The 27229-nt window shown below is 41.7% G+C and overlaps 1 protein-coding gene across 4 annotated transcripts in view; it reads left to right on the top strand.

Annotated features, from left to right (window-relative positions):
• Window positions 1-27229, top strand: part of INPP5A (inositol polyphosphate-5-phosphatase A) — a 624592-nt gene that overhangs the window by 327135 nt on the left and 270228 nt on the right. For all 4 annotated transcript variants that reach the window (XM_090057772.1, XM_090057771.1, XM_090057773.1 and 1 more), the window contains exons 3-4: window positions 957-1057; window positions 6330-6417. In XM_090057772.1, the coding sequence (XP_089913898.1) occupies window positions 984-1057; window positions 6330-6417 (162 nt within the window). In that variant the 5' untranslated portion in view covers window positions 957-983. The remainder of the gene's footprint in view (window positions 1-956; window positions 1058-6329; window positions 6418-27229) is intronic.

Below are 27229 nucleotides of genomic sequence, written 5' to 3'. Positions count from 1 at the left end.
CATCTGAACCCTCATTAAATGACAGTTAGTTTCTCCTGCCATTGGACTTATCTGACTGATCACACTAGAAACGTAACTTCTGTCTCCATCCTGGGAGCTATTGCTGTGGCCTTTTCCATTGTGGTAAGCAACCTACCCTAATCCTAGTGACATGATCACGGACAATCTGTGGATAAAGTATCATGGAGATTTCCTTTTAAAGTTAGTCCTTTTGCCACAGATTTTCCCATGGAGAAAGGTAGATAATGCCAATAAAAACTAATATATCAGTATTCCACACTAAAATCACTTGTTTTTTGAGTAGGTTGACTGTAGTCTCGTATCTCCTAGAATACTTAGGTTTCAGTTCTGTGCAATTATGTTAGCATAGTGATGGATTTCTCTGCCTTGTCCTATAATGTAGAAGCTAAAGCGAACGAAATACACTTGCAACAGAACTCCATGGAAACATTTTTACTATATAGTTACTGAGAACTTTTTGGAATTTCAAAAAATGATGGCATTTTTAAAACATTCAGAAGTAATTAAGGACTTTGGACTCTTTAAAAAAATCTTGTTTAGCCCTTTTACACCACAAGCAAAGCCAGAATTTGTTTTTGTTTATTTACCAACATATGCCGTTGGTGAGATTAGGTAGATAATGTGGTGCATTTTACTTAAGTGACTAGGAACAACCAGCAAGAAATCATATATTTAATAATAACAATGAAGTATTTTAGATGTGTAAATTAATATCTTCTATTCTGAGTGCATTAAAGAACCCAAGAACTCCTTCCCACATTTATGATTCTGACAATTATCTTATTTTCATATATAATAGAATTTCTGTCATGTAATGACTTGCCTAAATGACTTGTATCTAAATTTTCATTTTTTGCGCAATATTGTAATAGCTGTTGATATAATTTAACTACTTTATATATATAACATAACATATGTATGTTTGTATGTTTCAGGTTGTTCATGCACACAGGCCACACTTCATGGCTTTACACTGTCAAGAGTTTGGTGGAAAAAACTATGAAGCTTCCATGTCTCATGTGGACAAGTTTGTGAAGTAAGTAATTGGAAAGGAGCCTGTTCATTTTAGCATATGTTTGGAAGATGTAACAAATATTCTGGATAAATTCTTAAATAAACTCTAGTTTAGCCACAAGGTTGGATGAAAGAATTACTGGTAAAATTCTGTGTCATTCCAGAAGACAGATTAGACTTTCATGGTAGTCCTCTCTAGCTTTAAAAATCTTTTGAATCTGTGATTCATAGAATCATAGAAAATTAAAGTTGGAAAAGACCTCAGGCCATCAAGTCCAACTCTTTCTCAAAGCAGCACCATCCCCAAATAGATCATTTCAGCCAAGGCTTTGTCTAACTCTGGTCTTAAAAATCTCCAAGGATGGAGAACCCACAACCTCTCTGGGTAACCTGTTCTGTTTTACTGCCCTCCTAGCAAGAACATTTTTCCTAATGTCTGACCTAAACTTCCCTTGCTGCTACTTAAGACCGTTGCTCCTTGTTCTGTTATCTGCCACCAGTGAGAACAGCCTCGTTCCATCCTCTTTGGAACCACCCTTCAGGTAGCGGAAGGCTGCTCTCAGTCCCCTCTCGGTCTTTTCTTCTCTGGATTAAATAAGCCCAGTTCCCCCAGCCTCTCATAAATCATGTCCCCCAGCTCCCTCACCAGTTTTGTTGCCCGCCACTGGTCTGTCTCCAAGTTGTCCACATCGTTTCTGTAGTGGGGGACCAAAAACTGAACACAGTACTCCAGATGTGGCCTCACCAGTGCTGAATAGAGGGCAATAATCACTTCCCTTCATCTGTTAGCAACACACCTACCAATACAGCTCAGTATGCCATTAACCTTCTTGGCAACAAGGGCACACTGCTGGCTTATATTCAGCTTATGATCTGCTGTAACCCCCAGGTCCTTTTCTGCAGAGCTGCTGCCCAGCCAGTCAGCCCCCAGCCTGTACTGGGTGGCCTGTACTGGTGCATGGGATTCTTACAAGGTATTAAATACATTGCTCCCATTGACTTAATCTCATGGACCTGCTGCAAATTTTTATAAGACTTCTATGAATAAAGTAAGCCTATTGTGCTTAGAAGTAAGAGAGCATACATGGTTACAACAGCACACTACTGAATTTTGAAGTAAATGAAGTATTAAAATTTGGTCATTAGATAATATTGTTTTTGCACAGCAAATTCATTGATGACAGTATAATTTTACTGTACCACTGTCTAGACTGGAGCAGGCAGTTATTTTGGGCAGAAGGCCGCTTAGTGAGTTTTGGCAAGCCATCGAGGGCTGCATGACAGGCAGCCAGGGGCAGATAACTATTAATTTTCTAAATTTTTTAGGGGCCTCGCGGGCCAGATAGAATGGCCTGGTGGGCCGCATCTGGCCCACGGGCTGTGTTTTGCCCACCCTTGGTCTAGACAGACATAGCAATTATAATATCAAACAATATGTATGTGTAACTATGTTTGCATGATTATTTCACACCACATTTGCAGCAACATTGCTAGTTTTAACCTTGTTTTTCATTCAGGGTTAAAGGTACAGGAATTTAATTAATATTCATCTGTATGATCCTGTGGCATTAAGACAGATAGTAACAGCTGCGGTACAATCCTGAGCAGCAGCGGTTCCCAACTTTACTTATTAAAATAAGTAAAAGGTACATTTTTCCACACTTTCAGTTGGCAAACAAGGTACTACATGTAAAATATCTGACATCTGAAAATGTAGTCCCTCCAGAATTTACATGACTACTTGTCTTAAGTTGAAAAATACCTGTTTCTATATTGTCGTTAGTTCCTACATTTACAAAAAAGGAAGTAATAGAGACTATTTCAAGATGACAGCAAAAGATAATTTAGTCATCTTGGGCAATTGTTAAATTTTTAAAAGGTGATCACTCTAAAAATTAAGCAGTTCTTTTACCTGTTTTCATATGGTCCTAAATTGTTTGGAGTAAACAATATGAACTCTTGGGGATAAAGTTAACTTGAGTGGCTTGTGGCCTTGGAAAGCCAGTAGATATGAAACGATGCAAAAAGAAGGATGTAAGAAGCGAGAAAATTGGAGACTGTGAATTAAACTATAAATATTGTACTGCAATATTGTAAACTATAAGTATAAGTACTGCAAGGTAAAAAGTTAAGGTTTTCAAATTGCTGAGCAGTTTAACAGCAGATGTAATTCTTTTTCATCTCATAATCTTTAGATAATTTGTTAGGTTGAAGTATTAATTGTAACAAGCATTATCTCTAACAGGAGATCTTACCCTCATTTTAGGCATTAGTGTTTAGCCAGTTTTTATTGGTGCACTAGCTTTAAAAAGTTTTCTGTGAATTAGATAATTTATTATAAAAATGATTCTGTGATTAGTTCTTTTAAATACAGGCCTGAAAATTGAACTTATGTTGTGAAGGCTCTGTGTGCTCATTTAGGTCCCAATCTCACCTGAAGAAATTAAGGATGGTTTAAACCAATAAGACGGATATTTGATTATTTGTGTTTTCTGGCATTTTAATTTCCTTTGCAGTGATGTAGTGCACCAGAGGGTGAAATGAGCTGGCTAAAAAATTTCAGAAACCTTAATATTTGAGTACCCTGAGTCATAGAAATGAACACCTGGTTAAGCCAGAGGTGTCAAACAGGGCCCGCGGACTGGATTTTGGCTCTCGGAGCCATTCCATTTGGCCCATTGGGCAACTAGTGGGCCATGGAGTTGAGGCATGGCCAGTGGGATGCTGTTGCTAGTATCTTGGGTCCCGTGGCCCTGGTGGACACAGGTCTTAGTAGACATAGCCCTTTGTCACCCTGTTGGCAAGTTGTCTGGCCTGTGGCTGCTGCTGCTGCCTGGCCTATTGCTGCCACTGCTGCCACAGTCTGGATCCGCAGCCTGGATCTGCTTTGCAAGGAGGTCCCGTTGTCCAGATCCAGCCTGGGGCCCAGGGTGAGTTTGACAGTCCTGGGTTAAGCCCTTTTCCTAAGTGTAGAAAGAAAACATATCATACATTTATTTAGAAATTTTTTTTTTACAGACCAATACTTGTATTTACACTTATTGGAGTAATTTTGCTTAGTAGCCTTGTTTGCAAATATTATTTTTCTCTCTTTACACTTAATGCAGTTTTTGTGGTAACTTGTCAGTATGCTGAAACAAAATTAATACATCACCTAATTTACTGTTGAAATATTTCTCTTCCAAGAAAGGACCATAAATTCCAGTTCTTTAAATATAGCCATAGCGAATTATTTTAAGAAACAAGTGACTTTTGTAACCACAGTGTTCAATACTTGATTTGCTAATAAAACCTGAGCCAGCTGATGTAAATATTCAAATTGCATCAATGTGCCAAATTTTAAGTGAATAATAGCTTATGCTGTTTTAAAATAGAATATGGCCACTGTTCCTTGTAAGTAGTCAAACAGTGCCCTCTGCTGTTGTTGCTCATCAGTGGTTAACTTAAAATGCTATTAAAATGTCTACCTTGTTCTTGGGAAACTGAATGCTTATTCTGTTGTGGAAAACCTGTATTCCTTTCCTTTTTCTGTTGAGGCCAATATTATACTTTGGGGCATTTGCAATAAGAAATGTAATTGGAACCAGCAATCGCTTTAGGACTATAAATCATCAAAATGCGAATTTGTGCCTATGGATTTTGAGACCTGTGACATATTTTCCCACCCCTTGACTATTTAGAGTTATGTAGCCTGCAAGAGCTACTTTAATCATAAGCAGAGTAGATTCCATTCTTTGTCCTAGTTTGACAAATATATAGACCACATTCTAGACCATGGGCTAGGTTTTAAAATGACAATCATGAAAGTGGAGATCTTCTATCCCTTTTATTCGGAGTAATTTTTCAGAACCCTGTCTTTTGATTGTTATGGAGGGCAAGGGGCTGCCTGCTTTGTCACTCTTTGAGTGTGTATGACCTGAAGTTTTACTACCTGAAGCAAGCAAGGGGCTAGGGTGAAGTTAATTGTCAGGTGACACAGTTTTGGCTTTATTTCACTGACTAGCACTTTACTACTTGGTGCTTTGAAAATTATTTCCAACTATTACTTGAAAGTACACCTCCCCTGCTAGACTTAAGGGAAATGGGTAGGCAAAGGTTATAGCTGCTAAATGGGAATAGACTTTCATCTGCAGAGCTCTGATGGAATAGCAGTTCGTACTCTCCTCTTGCTAGATCAGAATTCTTCAAAGTACTCTTGACTGGTGCCTTCTCCTTTAAAAGTCTCCTCACAGAGCACTTTAAGATCACCATTTACAGGGCTACCAAGTCATACCTGCTAAGTTTTATTCAGCTCCATGCATGACATGTCTTGACAAAGAAAAATAATCTGTGATCATTGTAGGATAAACCTGTTCCTTATGCACCTAATTTCTTGAGGTAGTTGATTAGAACAGGGCAGTAGAGAATGTTGGAAGAGTGACTGGGAGCAAGAGTTTACAAGGAGTCGGAGACTGCCAGGACTTGTTAGAGGAGGGAGTCTAAAATGAAAGATTGCTGCAAGCATGAAATGATCTGTTGGGACAGTAATAGAATCTAGAGCAACTCACAGGCCTCACTGGGTATGCTGAGCTCTACTGAAGATTTGCCCACTAGTATAGTTACAAATCAGCGTTAAAACCATTTGGTACATCTTCACTACTCTGAGTTTTACCTTATGAGCCAGTCAGCCTTTACCCAAGCCATCCAAGTATTTTTACTCTGCAGTCAGATGTACTGGTCGGGATCTTTGCAGACAGTGTCTTCCAGAGACTGGGAACCTGGAACTCAGAGTTTAAAGTCCACTAGGCGGGCATATCAAGTTCTCAAAAAACTTTGATTTTTTGAAGTTACTTTTCACTCCTGATCTCCAGACAATTTGGAAATCACTTTAAAATAGTGTGGCTTATGTGTTTGATGATATCGATCCAGAACATATTTTGGTGGCAACACCATTAAATTGCCAGTTGTCACTCCTTTTTTGACAATTTTGACAGGAAAACCAAGGACTGAATTAGTATGGAGATTGAAGTACCCTCTCTTCCTTCTGATTAGAATTAAAGCATGTTGATATAGCGGTGTGATAGAGTTTGAACTGCAGCTATTTGTGCTGTACCAGTTCTGTTCTTCAGTCTCTGAGGCTTTCAGTCTGACATCTTTCATAAGCCTTGAAAGCCTTTAAAATGTTCATCAAAATGGGAAGCAGCTTAGTTCTTTCTTTAAGGGGTATTAGGAACATGTTGAATATAGTGACTAAGGTAGAAATATAAACATTTTCATTCCATTTATATTGTCGTTCTTTTATTTATGTCTTTCAGAGAATTATTATCAAGTGATGCAATGAAAGACTATAACAGAGCCCGGGTTTACCTGGATGAGAACTACAAATCGCAAGAACATTTTACGGTAAATTTCCCTCTTTCAGGAGACTGATACTCCCTTGAATGTGAACTTGATTATTTATTTATTTTTAATCCTGGTTATTGGATTGGTCTGAGTGTCTATAGTGATCAGGAGGATTATATCTTTACTAAACGTACCGTATGTGGTGGGAGAAGTACACATTAATAGATGCAGTTCCTGTAAATGATCAAAGTGTTAGTAGCATGCCAGAATTGGTGAAAGGTAAGTTTCTGCATTTTTTGTGCTCGTCGTTCTCATTAGCAATTATCTCTCCATTCAAGAGAATGCCAGCAGGCTACATGCTGGGATGGCGCCAGATTTGGAACTTGATTAACTTTGAAGAAATGTTGGCAATCTTTAGATATTTTTGTCATGATCTTTTAAAGTCTGACTCGGTCTCACTGAAGTTATAAATGTGAAGGGAAAAATCAGTGTACAGATGTCCACTGATATGCAGGTGACATTTAGGTCAATATGAAAATGTGACTCAGCCTTAGGAGAACTTACCTTTCTACTTGTGAACAAAGTGATAATATTGTTACAGCCTAAAGTTATACACTAAATAAACCGTTTGCTGCCATGTTACATTATGATGTACTGCTAAACTGTTTTACTGTATGGAGCAGAACTACTGCATTAATTTACCCCAGGGCTATCCAAATCTTGGCCTGCAAGGGGCTAACATGCAGCCTGGGAGCTCCTGCAGCTGCTGCTCTGGCAGCTGAAATCTCTGGGTTCCTCCTCTCTCTTCCGGCTTTTGCTTGCTTCCCCATCATTCCTGGGGATAAGGCAGCATGGTGGGAGGGGGCCAGAGAGGGGTTTGTGTTATCTGTACTGTGAATGAAGCCTGTAAGAAGGGACGTGGGCTGCGCACGTGGCCAGGAGAGGAACTGGGCTGCTCAAACTGGATGCTTTGGGGGGTGAGGGGCTACCTGCAAAGGATGCCAGAAGGACTGCCTCAGGGTTGCGCAGCCCATGCTTTATGTAGCCTCAGGGCCTGAGGGCATGTGGCCTCTGCCACCCGGAAGTTGGACTACCTTCATTTACAGGTTTAATTGATGACACAGATGAGAATTTCCCAACTGTCAAGGCTTTGTTTTTCCATGTTTCCCTTTTTACCCGATAATAACAATAATATTTTGCCAACAATAATATCTTGTTCTTACGTTATTTTGAAAGATCTTGGGTGCATAAGATTTGCAAACTGTTTGTCGGTAAATAATGAATTCTATGTGCATTTCTACAGAACAAGTCATATTAGAGTCTCTTCTGTTATAGTTGAAATAACTTAGGAAAGGATTTGTCTATCAAGATGCTTATGTGCCAGAATCTCAATATTAGAGCATGTAATTAGGAGCTGGATCCCCCAACATTTTTTCCTTTTCACCCAAACTCATATGTCCAGTAGATGCTAATTCTTCTCTGCTAGGCCTGTAGCTGTTTTGCTCCTTCCCAATGCAGCAGTAATGTTTCCTCTCACATATTGTGTCTGCTGTTGCCATCCAGCAGTAGCCCCAAAGATTCTTCTTCTCTAGTGTACTTGTTCCCTAACTTCTTCCCATACAAGTAGCCTAGTTTTACAGGGTAGAAAGAGATGCCGTCCTTTATGCCACCATAAAAAGTTTCTCTAGCACCACAGAGTGACAGCAAAAAGACATCCATCCATACCTTTTTATTGTATAATGGTGTGGCCACAACCAAAAGTAATAAGAAATTGCACCAACTAATTGCAGTGGATATCTGTCTGCTTAGGGTGGGAGAGCAAAGGCAGCCTAGAGATGTCTGCACTCTCCTGCCACTCTAGACAGGCACTCGCTGGACTTGAGGAGCCCAGGCCTACACGCTCTGGAATTCCTCCTGTACAGGATCGGGCCCCTTGGTCTTGGAACTCCTGTCCAGCTTTCCCCACTTCCAGAGACACGCCACCCAGGACATCTCCAGGGCATGTTTCTGCAAGCAGGGAAAGTTGAGCTTCTCCATTATCCAGAGATATGACCCTTAGGTTTCTGGGCTGCATCTCCACAAGTGACAAAAGCCAAGCTGACTGGTAGCCACAGTGCCAGGACTGTGTACTGCACTGGAGTGTCCTGGCTTTCTCTGATCCCAGAAACACATTCCTGCAAGTAGAGAGCCCCAACTTTCCTGCTTTCACAGACACGTCCCCAGCAACCTTTTGGATCCTAGAAATTGCTGGGGATACATCTCTGAAAGTAGGGAATACACCACTTGGCCTGCAAGATCAGTGGGCAAGACCATGGTTAATGTGCCAAGACATATCCCAGCACCACTGATCCACTTCATTTGGCAATTCTTGTTTCTAGCTCTAGAAACTGTTCTATCCTTGATGGACATATCCTTCTTCTTTATGGTTTCTCCAGAGGGCAGTCTCAAGGAAATCCTCCTCTTTTTCAGCAAGCTATCTAGCATTAAGCTAAATTGTGTCTTGCTTTTCTCTGGGCTGTTGAAGTGTGTTATACTTTCCTTTGTACTTCTGTGTTGATAGTTGAGAAGTACATGCTGTTTTATCCTTTCAGTGGATAATGTCAGTGTATTCAGTAGACTTATGGAGTTAAATGATTTAATCCCATTCTTTCTTGCACAAAAACTGTCCTGCTGAATAGCAACTTTTATAACCAGTGGTTGCTTGCAACCCAATCTCTGCTTCAGGCCATTGAAACCTACTGTGGGTCACATATCTTCTCTTGAGCCACCTGCTGCTGTGTCTACCACCCACCTCCCATCTCTACCACCTGCGCCATGCACCACTGGTTCTGGTCCTCAATGGCACAGAGGGAAGGCAAAGTCAGTTTGGAGAGAGTAAGCAGTGTCTGTTGTACAGGGTGAGAGAGGGAAGCAGAGAAGGCTGCAAAAGAGCTTGCTAGCATGACACAGGGCAGAGAAGGAGGCACACTGAGGTGAACTGCATTTCACTACTCCCCCATGCTACCACATCGGAGCTATGCTGACCACTGGCATAGAGTGTTCTCCTAATATGGAAACCAGCCACAAAAATATTCCACAAATAGTTGTAATGTTTTTTGGCCATTTTCCATCATATCTTACATTGAACATGTGACAGGGTGTCCCCACCATGCAATGCCCAATGCCAGCTGCTTGGAGGGGCTTGATTGATAGCTCCCTCCATGTCAGCAGACTGATAGGCATATGTGGAGCCCTCAATGAACCTGCACACTGCTGTTTGTAGGGTGCCAGTCAAGAGGAGTTCATTAGTTTTCATATACAGGCTATACACTGGGCCAGCGTGCCAGGTCTCAGAGAGCTTTGCCCCCCCCCCCCCCCCCATGATCTAACTTGGCGCTTCCCTTGCACTATAGCTCCGATGGTGTTTAAAGGAGCGATGCATGCTTTGGTGCTGGGTTATGGGAAGCTGGAGCTCACTATAACCCAGCACCAGAATCTGCTTTGCCAGCCCCTGCTGGAGCTTCAGGGCAAGTAAAGCAACCAGGGTGGATTTTGGGGAGCTGCAGGGCTCACTAAAATCTGCCAGGCTCCCTTGGAGTTGAAGAGCAAGACACTTGACATACCTAGGCCATGGAGTTTCCATGATCCTGTCATTTCTATGCACTGGGACCTTTAAAAACTATATCATTGTACAGGTAGATCCTGGAATAGGGGAACCTCTCCTCAATCTTGGGGTCCTGGTGTACTAGGACCTTAACCCCCAAGAAAACAACTGTGCAATTGAGCTGTACATAAGGTTTTTTGCCATCCTGGGAGAAGGGGCTCTAGGACCAGACCCAGTTTTGAGATCACACCAGTCTTAGAATGACCCCCATGTGTTCCAGGGCTGAGGACAATGATGCAGGGGGAGCTAAGAATCATGATCCTGGTTCAGGCTGCATTAGTAAGTAATAATGGTGGGACTGGGATCTGATCCCTGATCCCAAAATTGCACGTTCTGCCATTCAGTTCCATTGTGCCATTAAATAACTATGTACCAGGGGCCCTGGGCTTTTTTCTTGCAGAAAGTGGCAAATCCATTTAATCACAGCAGTAGGTTCTCTTGCATTTTCCAGACATCAAAAGTGCAGTGTCCTGCCATCAGGCAAAAGATTAAACCCTCTCTTTAGATTGGTTAATGTTTGCTGTTTGGGTCATGTGAATGCTGGACCTATACCTCGTAGATTCACTATCTGCCATGTAACTCAGTCAGGGGTTGTAGAACATATAAACTTTAGACCAGTGGTCTCCAAAGTGGGGTGCATGCACCCCAGGGGGTGCACAAGACGATCCATTGGGGTGCGGGAAGAAAATATTAGAACTTCTATTTATATTCATTTTTTAACTAAAAAAAATAAGAAAGAAATTAAGCTTTACTAATATTTAATGTATGGATTGACACTGGCGCCCTCACTCGGTCCGTATGTCAGATGGTCATGTGTCACATACGGTACACGAGGTATCCTGAGGGAAGAGTGGGAGTTCCATACCGTGGAGGGGTTGACAGTGGCGCCCTCACTCGTTCGTTCACTTTCAGCTTATTGCGACATATATTGGGGGTGCGTGTTCAAAAATTTTTTACTGATGGGGTGCGCGATCAAAAAAGTCTGGAGACCACTGCTTTAGATGGCAAAGAATGTGAAGAGAGGCTTTTTTTTTTAATAAAAGCCTTATAAACCAGTGCTAGAAGTCTGGGTAATAGCCAGAGGTATTGGAAATTCGCATTGAAGAGAAGAAATATGGTATTATTAGCATCACTGAGACCCCTCTGTACCGTGAGTAAAAAACAAAAGAATACTTAATCAGGAATTACTTCAGTCTGGAAAATGTCTACTTGAAGTCTTATGTACATAGTAATAAAACATAATTTGCAAATTTTAGAAATTCAAATGATCATTTTCTGGCACAAAAGTTAATGTATCCAGTATGATGTAACTTTTTATTATAACTCATTAACAGTGGGCTGGAAATTGGTATTTGTTTAGGGACCAGGGATTATAGCTTATCTAAGTGCAAAATTTTCAAAGAGCAATCAGTTAAATACCATATCTAGTGAGTCAAAGATTAGTAAATTGAAGATTCTGTATATGGACAATTTATGGAAATATGAATGCTGGAATATGGAAAATGTATTATAATTGTCCATGTACAGAATATCTCATTAAGGGAAAGCTGTCTTAAATTAATCATCCTCATATTTATCCCCTCCACCCATCACAGGAGTGGGGAAAGCAGTGGCAGGGGGCAAATGGTAGAGTAGATGGTGGGAGGCAGTCGGGGTGGGGTGCAGGCAGTGGGGGAGTCAGTTGCCTTTGCCCCCACCACACCTTGCTCTCTGCCTCCTGTCCCTCCTACCACTTGCCATCCCCTTGCCCCACCCGGTGTGTGCCCCAGCACCTGCTTCCCTAATGCTTTCCACCCCCATGCCTGCTCCCCAGCCCTGCCTGCCCCCTCTGCTGCCTGCCCCCCCCCACCTACCCTCCAGCACCAGCAGGGCTCCAGCCCTGTTGCAACCTGGGGCACACAGCAGTTGGCTGCTCTGGCCCTAGCCTGTCTATGTGCCAGCAGCTCTGGCCTTGCCCCCTGATCCAGAGCCAGGACTGGAGCTGCTGGCACTGCTAATACTGCTATGGGGTGAGGGTGGGACCCAAACACCCATGTGTTCCATGTCCTGGGCTGCAGTGAGGCTGGAGCCCTGCTGGAACAGCAGGCAAGTGGCAGGGAGGCAGAGGTAGCTGGGGGAAGCAGGGGGGAGATGGGCACGGGCTATGGCTCTGACCCTAACCCCAGGTTGGGGTTGGAGTCAGAGCCATAGTAGCCACCTGCTACTTGTATTTGATTCCAAGACGGGGGGGGGCTCCCCCCCACCATGTTAAACAGAAAAAATATTTTGTCTTGAATTTGAGTAACTGGTGATATGTATATTTGATGCTTTAGAAGGGCTAGTTTCCCAAAGGAGAGATAAATTTTGAATTAAATTATTAACAAGAAAAATTTGGACAGAACAGTGAGATATAAAATGCAAAGCATATTTAAGAATGGTTTACTAGAGGGCTAGAAAGCCACCATTCCATAATTGTGAATGTGGACAAATGTTCAAGATGTATTTCTGTTCTCTGTTTTGGGGGAAGAAAATAGGATGCTCACTTTGCATCAAACTGGGTATATATACACATGTGCTTTACTGCAGTTGACTAATTGGCTCCAGAGTAAAACCTCACTGTCTACACGTGTGCAACTTGCTTCCATTCAGCCCAGGCAGCAGGGGTGGGAGAACAATCCCTGACCCCAGGAGCTGGTTGCTGCCAGAGCCAGCTCCAATTGGGGAGCCAGAGCAGGGACAGACAATATCCCCTTGCCACTGCAGCAGGTAGTTCCAGTCCCTGGGGGAGACTGGAGCCAGGGGCTGGGACATTGCCCTCTGCCCCTGGCAGCTCCATTCACAGAGCCAGGGCAGGAACAGGGGGGCCTCCAGCTCCAACCAGGAGCTGCCTTCTTCAGCGGCAAGGGGACATTGTCCTTGTCTGGGGTCCATGATTGGAAACGGCCCTGGCAGCAGACAACTGCCAGGAGCAATGTGACAGCCCCCTGGCTCCAATTTTGGCTCCAACATTGTCCCTGACCAGCTCTGCAATCAGAGCAGGAGCTGGGCAGCAGACAGCTCCCAGGAGATGGGACAGCTGCCCCCAACCCCCAGATCCCCAGCCTGACACTAGTGCCCACTGCCTGCCCAGGACTGGTACCCAGGAGAGCCTAGATCTGGCTGCCATGTAGTAGCAGAAATATCCGTGCCCTGAACTGCTCCTGTCAGAAGCAAATTTGTTTTCAATGGGTGCATGTGTAGACGTGCATTCAGAGCAAGCTGAGGTGCATCTACATGTGTAAGCTTTCTGCACATTAATTGCATATATAGATGTTCCCAGCTTTTACTGTAGTGTTTAAATACTTTCAGTTTCTGCACTGAACACATTTGGGAAGTGAGATTTCAACTACTAAGTTGTGTCCATTTAGGGTAAAGTTTTAGTCTCATCTTCAGTGCAGTTTGGAAGAACTTGCAAGACATTATGCATCTTCACAATTCCTTTTTAATTCTTTTTCTAATTGCAGAGGTCTTTAGTGTGTGTGTGTGTGTGTGTGTTACATTCCTTCTAAATCATAGAATTAGCAATAAATGTGGTCATTACTAAGTATACATGTGACCTCTTTTCATATTTTTACTTTAAAAATTCATTATGTAGGTTTACAATGAATAAACAAAACAAAATTAAACAACCCTGCTTTTTCAGAACTACAAAAGCCTGAATGCTAACCGTTCTCCTGACCTTTACTTTTATTGTTGTAATATCCCCTTTCCTACAGTTTTGGCAGTATAGCCTCTATGATGCTTTCTTTGGCCTGGTTCCTGCAAAGCTAATCCTGATTTTGATGCATGCTGTTGTACAGCCAGGCTGCCTTGGGACAATGATAAAGTGGTTGACAACATTTTTTGGATAATGAGGACTCTCAAAATATTCCTCTTTCGTTGCCAGTTATATGAAATGTACCTTGCTTGCAGACGTTGGATATCCACACAGTAATGTTTAGAGTAGGGGTGGCACGCAGCAGATCAGGGAAGGGGCAAAGTGTAGATAGAGTGTAGAGGGAGTAGAAAACAGAGCAGCAGACTGAGTAATTGAAAGGGATCAGACAGGGAGGGTGTGACTTAATGGCTTAACTTGTGGCATGCCTGCCAGAAAAATTGGCCCCCACCAGTTTAAAGTAGGGTGTCAAACTTATCCAGCTGCATGGGCCTGTCTGGGGTGTGCTGAAGCCAGCAAGCCTGTGCTGGCCCCCTCTGCTGATGTACCCCACTCTGAGGCTCGCTCTGCATGTGATGTGGGGGACCAGCATAATATATGCACTGCACAGGGCGCCCTGCCAGACCAGCCCTCTGCGCTGACTCATGGGGCAGTCCAGGTTGGGCCCAGGCCACCCATGTGCTTCTGGGTCTGGTGAAGCATCTCATGCTGGTCCCCTGTACCACATGCAGTGTGAGCCCCAGAGTGAGGCTTGGCTCATGCTGCATGCAGCACACGAGGCTGGCCAAGCTGAGCACCTGGCCAGACTGGCCCTGTGTGTTGGCTCTGGGGCAGGCCAATCTGGACCAGCCCTGGAGCCATCACTCGGGGTCAGTCTGGTATGGGTGCCACATGTAGTGCGCACCTCAGAGTGACACCCTGTCCTGTGTGTGGCGTCCATGCCATTGGGTCCAGTCTGCGTGCTGGATCAGTTCCATATGCTGCATGTACTCCACAGGTTCATAGGAAACCCCCCATGCCAGATTATGGGGCTCCACAAGCCAGATCCAGCTCATGGGCTGCACATATGACACCCCTGGTTTAGACTAGACAGTGTTCTGAAAGTGATATCAAAGAAGCTCTTGGGAATGACAGAATAAGGATCTATAATAATTATATGGTAAACAGTCAATATTGTTCATCTTAGATGCAAACAGTTTAAGTGTAGGCATTATGTCATCTATGCCCACACTTGCCAGAATGGTGAGGGCTTTTTGTTTGTATCAGCCAATGATATCCACATTGTGCTGAAATTAATTCAGCTCAAAATATGTTTTACAGTATCACAGTGTTCTAAGAGGTTACAGACCCATTATTTAGCCTGGAAGAATCTGATGAATGGGGCTATCATTTCTGCAACTCAGAAATGGCCTCTTACTACTTTCAGTCAGCAGATGCAGCAAGTGGTCCCCAGAAACAAAAATGTAAAGAGATGAGAGACAGCTTTTGGTAATGGTTACTTATTGAGATGTAGGGAACTGCTGTGCAGCTTTTCATTCCCTGCTAGAATAGAGCCTTTTGACTAAAATTTCACAAGACACTGCAACAATAGTATAAAGTTGAAAGCAGCTGTGTCACATTTCAAAGATGCACAGTTTTATAAAATTAAAAAATGATTTGAAGATTAATCTCTTGGCAAAAGGCAGCATACAAGCTGCTACATTAGGGCTAATGCGTGTCATATTTGAGAAGATGATAGTGTCAGAGTTAAGAGCACCCACCAATTATGAATGAGGTTTGTAGGTGACAACTACTGCAGTTGTAAAGATGGCTTTCCAGAAGTTTCAAATAAGATAAACAGTCTGCATCAATATTAATGCACTTTTTACAATAATGACATCATATAAAATATTATGGCATTCTTGATTCTAAGGCCCTTATTATTTGTACTCCTCATGGGATAACTATGCAATTTAAAATGTACTTTGTGGAATACACTTCTGGATTATACTTTTTATGTACTGAGGATTCACCTAGTCCCTGCTGATAATAACTGATTGCATTTTAATTGGTCTGTTCCAGTGCAGGCAGGCCTCTTTCCCTCTCCACACTGCAGAGGAAGTAATTTTTGGAAACTCTTCTTGTTTCTTGTTTTATGCTGAAATAAATAAATCAGACTCCTTAAATACAGGGAAAGTACATTAGCAAAAAGTAAGGTAAATACATTGAAAAGAATAATACTTTCTACTTCTATGTCTCTTTCTTTCAAGGTTCAGGCTTTTTATGAAGATGAAGAATTATTGCAGTGAAACATGTCTTAATCAACCACTCATGAAACTGACAAAAATGGATTATTTATTACAGAGGTGGCTTCCTAACGGAGGAGGGAGAAGATCGTATTTAACACTTTCTGGGCTACTTGAAGACATAGGCTTTTTTAAAGCAGTTTTTACTATCTTCATTTTACAGATGAGGAAGCCAAGACTGTGAAGTTGTGACTGGCTGAAGGCCACCAGAACTTTAGTGGCAGAATCAGGGCACAAGCCAAGGTCTCTTGATTTCTAGGTCACTGGCAGCACAAAGGGAGAAAGAAAAGTCCTGTGGTTAAGACTCTTGACTGGTATTTGTGCCCCTTGGTTGAGGTCCATGCTCAGCAGTAGGAGAATGAATTAGAACTCCACAACTGGCTCGGTTTTGAAGATAAGGGCTGGAACAAGTTTATGGAGGAGATGGGATTGGTCTGGACTATAGGGATATTTCCTTTGTTTTTCCAGGGTATGGTCCTCTTCCTTGGCTCTCTCCAATGTGGTTTAGTGCACTACTATTTGTCCTTGTAGGGCAGCAGATTGATAGTGCTCTCTGCTTTACCTGTGGCAAGTTAAGAGTGTTCTTGATGTTTTCAGGCACTAGGCCTAGAGGTGCACCGATACATCAGTCCAATACCGGATTGGCTTCAATATAAACCAGATGGGACAACTGACAATTGACGCCCAGGAAAAAGCCAACCTATTAAATAGGTACTTTGCGTTGGTCTTTCATCAGTCCCATGGGACACCCATGCCGGCTATGGGACATGCAGATCCGGGTGAGGGAGATCCCCTGCCCTCCAGCAATGCTGACCTCATAAAGGAACACTTCGAGAGGCTGGATACCTTCAAGTCAGCTGCCCCTGACAATCTACAACCCGGGGTACTCAAGGAGCTGGTGAGTATCATAGCCCAGCCTCTGGCATAGAATTTTGAGACCTCCTGGCGCTCTGGTGAAGTGCCCGAAGACTGGAAGAAGGTCAATATGGTGCCTGTCTTCAAAAAAGGGAGGAGAGTGGATCTGGCAAACTATAGGCCCATCAGCCTGACTTCTATCCCAGGGCAGATCTTAGAAAAGTTTATTAAAGAGGCCATCCTTAATGCAGGTAGGTCTTGCTTGACCAATCTCATTTCCTTCTACAACCAAGTGACCTATGACCTGGACAAGGGAGAAAAGATTGTCATATATCTTGACTTCAAAAAAGGCTTTGATCTGGTATCCCATGATCAACTCTTGGCAAAACTGGCAACTGTGGCCTTGGGTCCACCACATTCCACTGGCTGGGGAATTGGCTCCATGGTCTGACCCAGAGGTTAGTAATTGTCGGAAGTCAATCATTGTGTCCTGTGACCGGTGGGGTCCCCCAAGGTTCCCACAGGTCACAGGGCCCCTATTGTTCAACATCTTCACTAATGATGTGGACATTGGAGTCAGAAGCGGACTGGCCAAGTTCACCGATGACACCAAACTATGGGGCAAAGGATCCACACCAGAAGATGGGGGCAATCCAGGATGATCTGGACAGGCTCAGAAAATGGGCAGACGAGAACCTGATGGTGCTTAACACTGAAAAATGCAAGGTTCTCCACCTTGGGAGGAAAAACCTGCTGCATCCTTATAGGCTTGGCAGAGATACAGTGGCTAGCACTATGGAAGAAAGAGACTTGGGGGTCATCATTGATCACAAGATGAACATGAGCCTTCAATGCAATGCTGCGGCTAGTAAAGTGACTGAAATGCTGGCTTGCATCCATAGATGCTTCTCAAGCAAATCCTGGGACGTCATTCTCCTCTTGTACTCGGCCTTGGTGAGGCCGCAGCTGGAGTACTGCGTCCAGGTTTGGGCTCCGCAATTCAAAAAGGATGTGGAGAAGCTTGAGAGAGTCCATAGAAGATCCACGCACATAATCAGAGGTCAGGAAAGCAGACCTTACGACGACAGGCTGAAAGCCATGGGGCTCTAGCCTGGAAAAGCACAGGCTCAGGGGTGATCTGATGGCCACCTGTAAGTTTATCAGGGGTGACCACCAGTATCTGGGGAAATGTTTGTTCACCAGAGCGCCCAAAGGGATGATGAGGTCAAACAGTTATAAACTACTGCAAGACCATTTCAGGCTGGACATAAGGAAGAATTTCTTAACTGTCCAAGCCCCCAAGGTCTAGGATAGCCTGCCATCGGAGGTGGTTCAAGCACCTACATTGAACACCTTCAAGAGCAAATTGGATGCTTATCTTGCTGGGATCCTATGACCCCAGCTGACTTCCTGCCCCAAAGAAAATTGACTATATTGGAAATTGGTCTGATGTGGCCGATAAATGTCCGTGTATGCACACAGCCACAGCACAGCACTTGGGCAGTGAGGAGCGGAGCCCAGCAGCATGCAGCTGCTAAATCTGTTGTGGTGAAAAGGGAGGGGGGAAGGAAGGGGCATGGGGGGGCAGATCAGTGCTCCCCGCAGTGAGGGAGGGAGTGAGGATGGGGCTGGGGTAGGTACTGCCCAACTCGGGTGGGGGCAAGATAGAGGTGTGGCATGTCTGGGGGATGTGCAGCTTTCGCTGCTGTGCACTGCTCAGCTGGTGGCTTCTGCCACTCCTGCTGTTTGTTCGGGAGGGCTTGTGCCCCCAGATCTGTGTGGGGCAGGTAGGTGGGCTGCAGCTGTGTGCTGGGACCAGGAGCTGCGCTGAGATGCAGGCGGCAGTGGTGCTAGGAGGTGGCTACAGTGAAATTTGGGGTGGCTGTAGCCCCCCCCATAGGCCCCTCCCAGTGCTGCTGCCATCCTCCCTACGGGCAGGGCTGTTATCTGCCTGGCCTGCCCAGCGCAGATCTGGGGGCACCCCCCCCCCCCCCAAGCCCTCCTGAACGAGCAGCAGAAGCAGCAGCAGGAGCCCACACCTCCCGGGCAAGCAGCAGCTCCATCCCACGACTGCCCCACCCTGCCTTAGCTGGGCAGCACCTACCCTAGCTCCACTGCACTCCTTCCCTCACCGCAAGGGCCTTGATCTGCCTCCCACACCCCTCTGCCCCCCTCCCCTTTCACTACAATAGACTTACCAGCTGCACCCACCTGTATCGGAAATTGGATTGGTATTGGCTAATATGCCTCCTTAATAATCAGCTACTGGTATTGGGACCCCAAAATCTCTGTTGGTGCACCCCTAACTATGCCTGGTAGTTGTATGAGAGCGTTGTTCATGCAGTTTCAAGAACAGGGTAGATAAATACTTACATAGGATGGAAAGGGATAACCATGGGGTTAGACTTCCAGCACTACTTTTCTATGATTCTAGGTCCCTGCACTACCACAACTTTTTTGTATAAGACTTCGGGTGAGTCATTTAGTTACTTTGGCTGTTTACAGATCTGGACAAAAAAAAACAAAACAGTGCTTTATTTTCAGCTTGCTGTATCTCCACACCGAGCACAGCACATGCTCTGAAGAGGCATCGTGCTAGTTTGACCCAGCTTGTCCAATGTCTGTATAGATCATGCACTTCAGCAGGGCTTTTTGGCACTTTTATCTAATAACTGATTGAATCAACTTTAGATAAAAGCACCAAAAAGCCTCGCTGTAGTGCATGATCTATACAGACGCTGGGGAGCTGGGTCAAATTAACATACTTCCTCTTCCAGTAAAGTTCTGGCTTTCTTTCTTTCTCATGTCTGTCAGCAGCCTTTGTGCCTCAATTCCTCATCTGTAAAATGCAGTCTTAGTGTTTCTCTACCTTTCACGGGTGTTGGGTGGATAAATATGCTAACGGTTGTGAATCTTTATGGTAACAGGGGTATATGAGTACTTTGCATACATAAATGTATGCATTTCAGTGCCCCACTAGTGGATGATAAAAGATGAAAATACCTTTACCTGATGTCTTCCTCTGCAACCGTCAATTATTTTAGATAATAAAATGTAAATGAAGTTAGATAAAGCATTGAGTGCCTTTGGAAGGGAAAAGTGAGGGTGTGTATGTATGTTTTAATGATGATCCATTCATATGCACTGAGCCAACATAACTGTTTCACAGGAAGACTGCAATGACGTATAAGTGTCCTAAAAATAAAGGAGGGTAACATATATTTAATAAAGTACTTTATTTTACCTTAAAATTATGTCCTCATTACTAAGAGAATATAAAGTTAATTTTTGTTAGATTAATGATATTTGAGTAATATTTCCAGTAGAGTCTGGTTCGAATAATTGGCCATTAATTGGAAAAGGAAATTGAATTGAATTTATCTTGTACATAAATCCTGTCATAGTTATTAATGTGTCTCAGAAAATATCGGCCTGTTCCCAGAAATGAATGGAGCACGCTGATTCTTCTGAGCTTATTAGCTGTGGCAGTTTTGAGTTTTGTTAAATAAAAAAGATGATTTAAGAAGAGAGACATAATTGAATTGAATACAGAAGGAATCCAAATGTCTGATTAGTTCTGAGACCATTTTTTCTATTACACAGTTTAAGAATTTTTTTTTAAGAATGCAGATTTTTACCAGGAGGTGGAGCTAAAGCATTAGCTTGCACTGCAAATGGAGATCTCGGTGTTTATCCACATTTGAACTGACTTGTTCATTAACAAGGCCTGTAATAAATACACTATTATTGTTGGCAGGCATTTTGCAAAAACATATACTTAGACAAAAAGAAAGAAAATGAATTTTACTTGGCAGGTATGAGCAGTATGAACACAGTTCCTCTTAGTCATGGAAAGATGCCCAGAAGGAAATGCATCGGGAATCGGCTCACGCAAAAGTGTATAAAGTTTGTAATGTCTGTCTGTCTAGAGAGAGAGATAAGGCTGTGTGTGTAAGGTGTGACCCTTTTGCTTAACTGGGGCCTTAGGAATAAGTTCTATAGCCACAATGTGCATGTTATTGCGGTTTGTGTTGAATTTTCTTTTACTCATTTCCCCCATGTGTTTTTTTCCGTGTTTTTTCATGCTCTTCCATGAAATATGTGTATGTGCTTGTAGAATAATAACTATGCAAAATTTAAAATAAATGCTATAAAATATCCAGATCTGTCCTAGCTAAGTCATTGTACTGTGATTTTTTGTTTGTTTGTTTTTAGTCTGGTGAATATAAATAAAAAACTTTTCTGATACTTTGATATAAAGGTACTTCAGGTCCAGTTTGGCATGATCAGATATCCATACCAATTTCATTTTCTTTTAGTGTGAGGATCTCTTCAGGCCTAGTTTAAAGGAGATCAGAGTCTGCCCTGTCTTTATGAGTTAGGAGGCAACAGTTGAATAACTGGACCCACTACCCTCTTGTCTGCATCTAATTCTTCAGATCGTTAAGCATTTCCCTACCTTTTTGCCTTGCCACTGTGAGCCACTTGCATTCATTTCCTGCTCCTAGCTAAGAGCCGTTGCTCACCATCTCCAGTTGTCTTCCATTTTTGCAGATGGAAATCGGTGAGGTTGAAGTCTGCCTGCATGTATACTCTTGCATAGAGTGGTAAGACAAACTAGTACAGAGAGGTAAATGAAGCTCCATGCAACAAGATGTCCTGACTGTAAACACAAGGCATATATGTGTTAATAAGGGACTACTCCTGGCTGTCTGAGTTCTGGGAAGGGTTGAGGAATCTTTGAAAGGGGATCCTGGATGTAGTGGAATAGGGCATCAGAAAGCAATGAGAGTGGCTTTTGTATGTGGAAGGAGGCAGATGGAAGGAGAGTTAATTTTGCTCCTTATCTGAACCTCAGAAATAGCATCTCTCCTCTTCAATATGGAAGAGATCATGCATTTATTGGTAGTAGTAATGTTGGATTGTAATGTTTTTTTTCATTTACTTGATGTTTATTACCAAGAGCTGCTCATTTCTCTTTAGTTGCGGGGGTGAATTGTGTCTATCCTTTGTTGTCTAGGAGATTGAAACTTTTTCTCTCTTTATGCATTTTATGGTTCTATACCTCCAGATCTTAATTCTAGAATGGATATTCTGTGGTGCCAAGTCAACTGCATACTTACATGTCCAGTACTTCTAAGTGGACAAGATATCTTTTATTCTTCCTGGACTACTTAGTAGCTTCCAGTTCAGTACCAAGGCGCAATTCAAGGTGCTCTCTATATTCTGCATTATTGAGCCTTAATTGTTAGTCATACCTGTTTTGGAAATTAGTTCCTTTTCTCTCACTGTACCATCAGAACAGCTGAGATCAGCCCATATTTTTCATTTACAGTGCCTAAAAGCAAGTGTTTCTTTGTAGAAAGGTTGTGGTCAGAATTTTCTTTTTCTTTTCCATCCAACACAGAAGCTGATGGCATGGTGCTGTTTTTGGTGTGTGTTAGCATAATCATGGGTATTGTCTCTGTAAATGCTAGAAATAGAACTATTTACATTGAGATAAGTTTAAATGCTAGTGGGCTCAGTGTCTTTGATACTCTATCAAAGATGGTGTTGCATCTGCTTACCTTTGGCTCTGAGTTCACTTGTGAAAGCCAGTCTTGGTTAGTTGTGGTAGAGGTTAAAGTAGATGGAGTTCTTTGCAGAGAAGCAATCATTTATTCATACATGCAAGGTTTTGATTGTTCTTTTTTAGAAAGTCTCCAGGAAAAAAAATAAATTTCCTGTAGATTAATAAAATATTCCAGAAAACTATTAACGTGTTTTTATCACCAGACTTCATGCATCATTTTCAATCAGATGTTCCCACTTATTTTTTCATTGTTTTGGGGGCTTTTTCCCCAAAAGTGAATTAGTACAAATTCATAATAATTTGTTTTTCTCCATAGCTAGCAAGATTTTGAATTAATGTTAGAGTACTTGTAGACATAAGACACTGTATCTGTGTTTCCTTCCATTTAAAAACAAAGTTATTGAGGCATAGGGACCTACCATATTTATGGTAGAAGTGAGGTGTATGGCAGCTACTTCAATTTTCAGCTTCCCCCGCACCTCTCCCCTTCTCCCCCCACAATTGCTGATCAGCTGAGGGGCCCTGGTGGCCCTGCTGTGTGGCCGGGAGGCAAAAAAGCACCATATTTAAAACCCTGGTATTTGCCCCCCTGCCAATTGGGAGTGAACAGCAGGACCCCTCCACCAAATGGCTGGTGGGGGGCATGCAGGGAGGAATTTGCAAGATTAAAAGAGCTGCTGCACTGCCCACTTTTGCAATGAATTCAGTAGGTCCCTGGTTATTGACTTTAGTAAAGCTGTTTGAGATCTTAGGATAAAAATCACTTCATAAATGCTAGACAATAATACTGTAACATCCATTAGAAAATATTCCTTGAACTTGCTGATGCCACATTTAACATAAATATATAAACTGACTGACCATTCAGTTCATTTATTTAAATAAACTCTTATATACAGGTGGCTGTATGTAGAAATATATCGGTAGAATCATGTCTCCATAAAGTTAAACTAATCCATTGAAGTTCTATTGCTTTAAAAGATAGAGTACCTTAGTATCTGTCGTAGTGTAGATAAACTTGCTCTTGAGAATTGTTTTAGGTATTTCAGTGCAGGACATGGAGATGGATAGCCCCTTAGTTGAACTAAACTATTGTTTATTAGGACTGTGTGAAATTTTGGCAGCTGGTTCGTTTAGGAGGTGTCTTGGCCTGTTTTAGCACCTGAAACACCAAATCAGAAATGAGACAGAAGGCTCCAAAACATCTCTGAAGTGAAACAAAACTATCCAAAATGTTTTGGAGGCACCCCCCAGGAATAGTTCTTTTAGAGTGGCAGGAGGCTGGGGCTGGGTGGGGGATGAGTGATCACTCCCTCCCACCTTCCCCCTCCCCCCCTCTACCCCCCACTTGGCACCTGTCACATCATACAGATGTGCAGTGTGGCTTGGCAGGGCACTGCGTGCTGTCTGGGAGCTGGGCCTGCTGGGGCTGAGTGGTGCCAAGCCACACTGCACCTGCATGATGCTCTGATCACCACTGCTACAGCTGGTGAATGCAGGGCTTTTTTTTTCTTTTCTTTTTTTTTTTTTCCTTTAAGTGCTGGGAGGCTGGGGCTGGGCGGGGAAGCCATGGGGGCTCCCCCTGCCCAAAGAGGAAGAGCCATGGGAAACCCTGCAGCCTCTGGGCTGTATCTGCCTCTCCCTGCCTGATCCGAATCTCTGAATCAGTGCTGAAACAACGTCGAAACTCCAAAACAGATTTCGCCGAATCGAAATGAAACAGTGATCCGAAATACTGAAACAAATCACTGTCCCTCCAAAATGGCCAAATCAGAAATGGAAATGAAACATAGCCATTTTGCACAGCCCTACTATTTATTGTAGAAGATTGTAGTAGAGATCATTCCCTAGTTGATTAGCTGATTAGAACAAGCGGTTTTAGTGAACAGGCATAGTACAGCTAAACCAAAGATGTCTTTTAAGAAGGCCTTGTTCTCTAAAATAAGATTTAAAGTAATCTTTTTAAACATTTCAGACTTCATTTCCCTCTATTCACTATTCTCGTCATTTTGAGAACATTAGAAAAAATGTAAGAGCATGAGGAAAAGGTTTTACATGTTTTCTCAATATAATTTGTGGTTTTGTGTTTTGTTTTTTAATTCCATAGGTAAAACTTTTTCCATTTGTATTAGAAAGCTGAATATATATGATACTAACAAAATCACAAGATTTGTGAAAAAGCTCATTTACATCCCAAACAAAGGAACTAGTGAAAACTTTGGGAACTTGTGACAGCACAGAACAGCAAATTGCTGTTGACGCCTCGTGTATCAAGCAGTAGGCAAATGTCCTCAGCCTAATAAGTGATAATTTAAACTTACTTGTAGCAATTAAGTTAGACTTAAGAAATGTTTGATTCCATAAATTTTGAATGATAAAAAAGACATATATAGCCTTTATTTTCCATAGGGGATAAATAAGTACTTTGTCTTAATGAAATCTGCTGTATATATTTAACAAAACTATTTATTTAATTTCAGGAATAAAATGTTTTTAGAATGCACAAGAAAGGATACAAATTTGCAAATGTTATTAAAGAATACTTAAGAATTATTTCATTATCTAAAATATTATTAATCCTTCTAAAATGAAATTGTCATTATTTAATCTAGAACCCTTGTAATTTATTTTAAGTATAACTGTTCTTCTTATCATTGGTGCTACAGAAAAGTGAGGAACACTTGAGAGAAAAAATAACTATGCATGAAGCGAATGACATTACTTTGTGGAGTAGTAAAGAGGGTTAAGTGAAATGAAGGGTTTTGTATTACAGATATTAATTTGGTAGACATTTAAATTATCCAACCAGCAGTCATTTATATGGAAACATTATTTGGCTTTGAGTAAGTATGCATAATGGTCACAAAATTCAAGTTATGCACTCTCTCCTGATACTGTTTGTATTGTTTCATAAATGGTTGGTGTGAATTGAAGTATTTTCCTCCTTTTTTTAAAAAGGATTGTAAATGTGGAATCTCTAGCAGTTCCACATTATAGATATTAATAACAATAGACTTGAATATATGTTTATTTTATTTTTTTCCCTGTCAGTATACTTAACACCAAAAAGAAATCAACAGGAGTACATCAAGGTCTATTCCTTTGGGGTATATATAGTGAGGAAGGCATGTATTTTTTAATTCAGTTTCCCCCTGTACAAGAGATATTCAAATTGAGTGAAGTATTAAAAAAGTAAAAGGGGGATAGCTCAGACTGAGAGGAAAATTAAGTTTTTAATTTAAATTTATTATGAAAGCTTGCATGATGCAAAACCGAGGAAACCCTCATGGTGGCACTGTTTTTCAGTGGTTAGATTTGTTTAATTCAGTTTTTAGAATACTCTCCACTACTTTGTGGTATTTTGCCACATTTACTGACTGTCTTTGTTCATTCTAATATATTATGCTTCCATTAGACACTCCTGTTTTTTGTTAATTCTAGATAAAATCGTGTTTTACAATTTAAGCATTTTTCTAATTTTAATACTTTTATAATGAAATTCTGCTTATGAAAAGAGTTCTCTTAACAACTTTAAATCTCTCTGTAAAAACACAGAATTGGCCCTAATGGAAGTTACCCCACTGGGTGATTGTGAAAAGTGCTGTAAGTGTTTTAGTTTTTGTGACATGCATGGGTATGCACAAGAAACTGAAATGAGGCGATCAGTTTACTCCATAGTGGTAACAAACAGCTGTTGCATAGTCATTTCTGGCCTGCTTTGGACTTGAATAAATATCTGACGGGAATCTTAAAGGATGTTCCTTTCCTTACCTCCATCTTTCTCTTGAATCAGTCACTTTTTTAAACAAACCTAAGGTAAATCTGTTTATTTCCCGTTTCCTCAACAAATCTATAGCTCAAAATGTTTTGTTACAAAAGGGGATATAGAGAAAAGTCACAGAATTGCAGTCCCCAATGTTGACATGTTTTTCTTTTTTCCATTTGCTGTTTTAATTTATGACTATTTACTGGTGTTTAGAAGATTTGTGGTTGTGCGTAAAATTAACTTTTCATTTTGTATAATTATTCTATTGTGTCTACATCCTATGGATTTAAATTCCAGTGAATTCCATGCTATAGGCTTTAACAATGAGCTGTAAATGTTCTGAAGGAAAGTAAATTGATTAATAATAAAGTGGATTTTCATCATACGTTTGAGCTAACTGATTCATAGCCTAAAAGTTCTCTGAGCATATACCTCTATGAAAATTACATATGCTTAATTAGAATTATTAATTCAAATGGAAATATGAATTGATGTGACTTTTTATCAGAAGTATATGAAATCTGCTCATAGCATTGGTATCTATGAGAATAAGAAAAGAGGTTGGCCACTACTAATTAAAGTAAAGAAAACAGGTATGACTAATGTGCATCATTCCTGATTCCATTATTAAACTCTTATGTAGACTTACTCTAAGAGACAAGGGGTTTTTCTAACTGTCCTTTATTCTGAGCCTTTAAAGAGCCCACAATGTTGTAATGTTTTCCTAGTTAGTATGACTAGTGCATCCAAAGTATGCATAGTTCTCAAAGTTTCTTGCGGAAGTGGGCAAGTATCTTCAGGGTAGAGGCTGTGTCTGACTGTGGCACTAATCCTGCATTGAAATATGCTCTAATCTTTACAGTTCTTAGTGAAATTTTCTTATAATTTATTATCACCTAAGATTGTATTCAGTGCATGGATGTTAGAAATATTATAAAATGTTTATTTTCTGAAAAATAGGTGTATCATAAGGGTTGGACATAGAAAAACTGTCAAAAGGTAATTCCACTAAATAGAAAAGTATGTATTTATCTGTAGTGTAAGGGATTCTGATCTGAACTCCACATTTCTAGTTGCA

Source organism: Crocodylus siamensis, chromosome 7 (assembly GCF_052110815.1).
Source record: "Crocodylus siamensis isolate JL-2025a chromosome 7, ASM5211081v1, whole genome shotgun sequence".
In the NCBI taxonomy this organism is placed as follows: Eukaryota; Metazoa; Chordata; order Crocodylia; family Crocodylidae; genus Crocodylus; species Crocodylus siamensis.
Note: the sequence above shows the minus strand (reverse complement) of the source record. Positions and strands in the feature narration are given on the sequence as shown.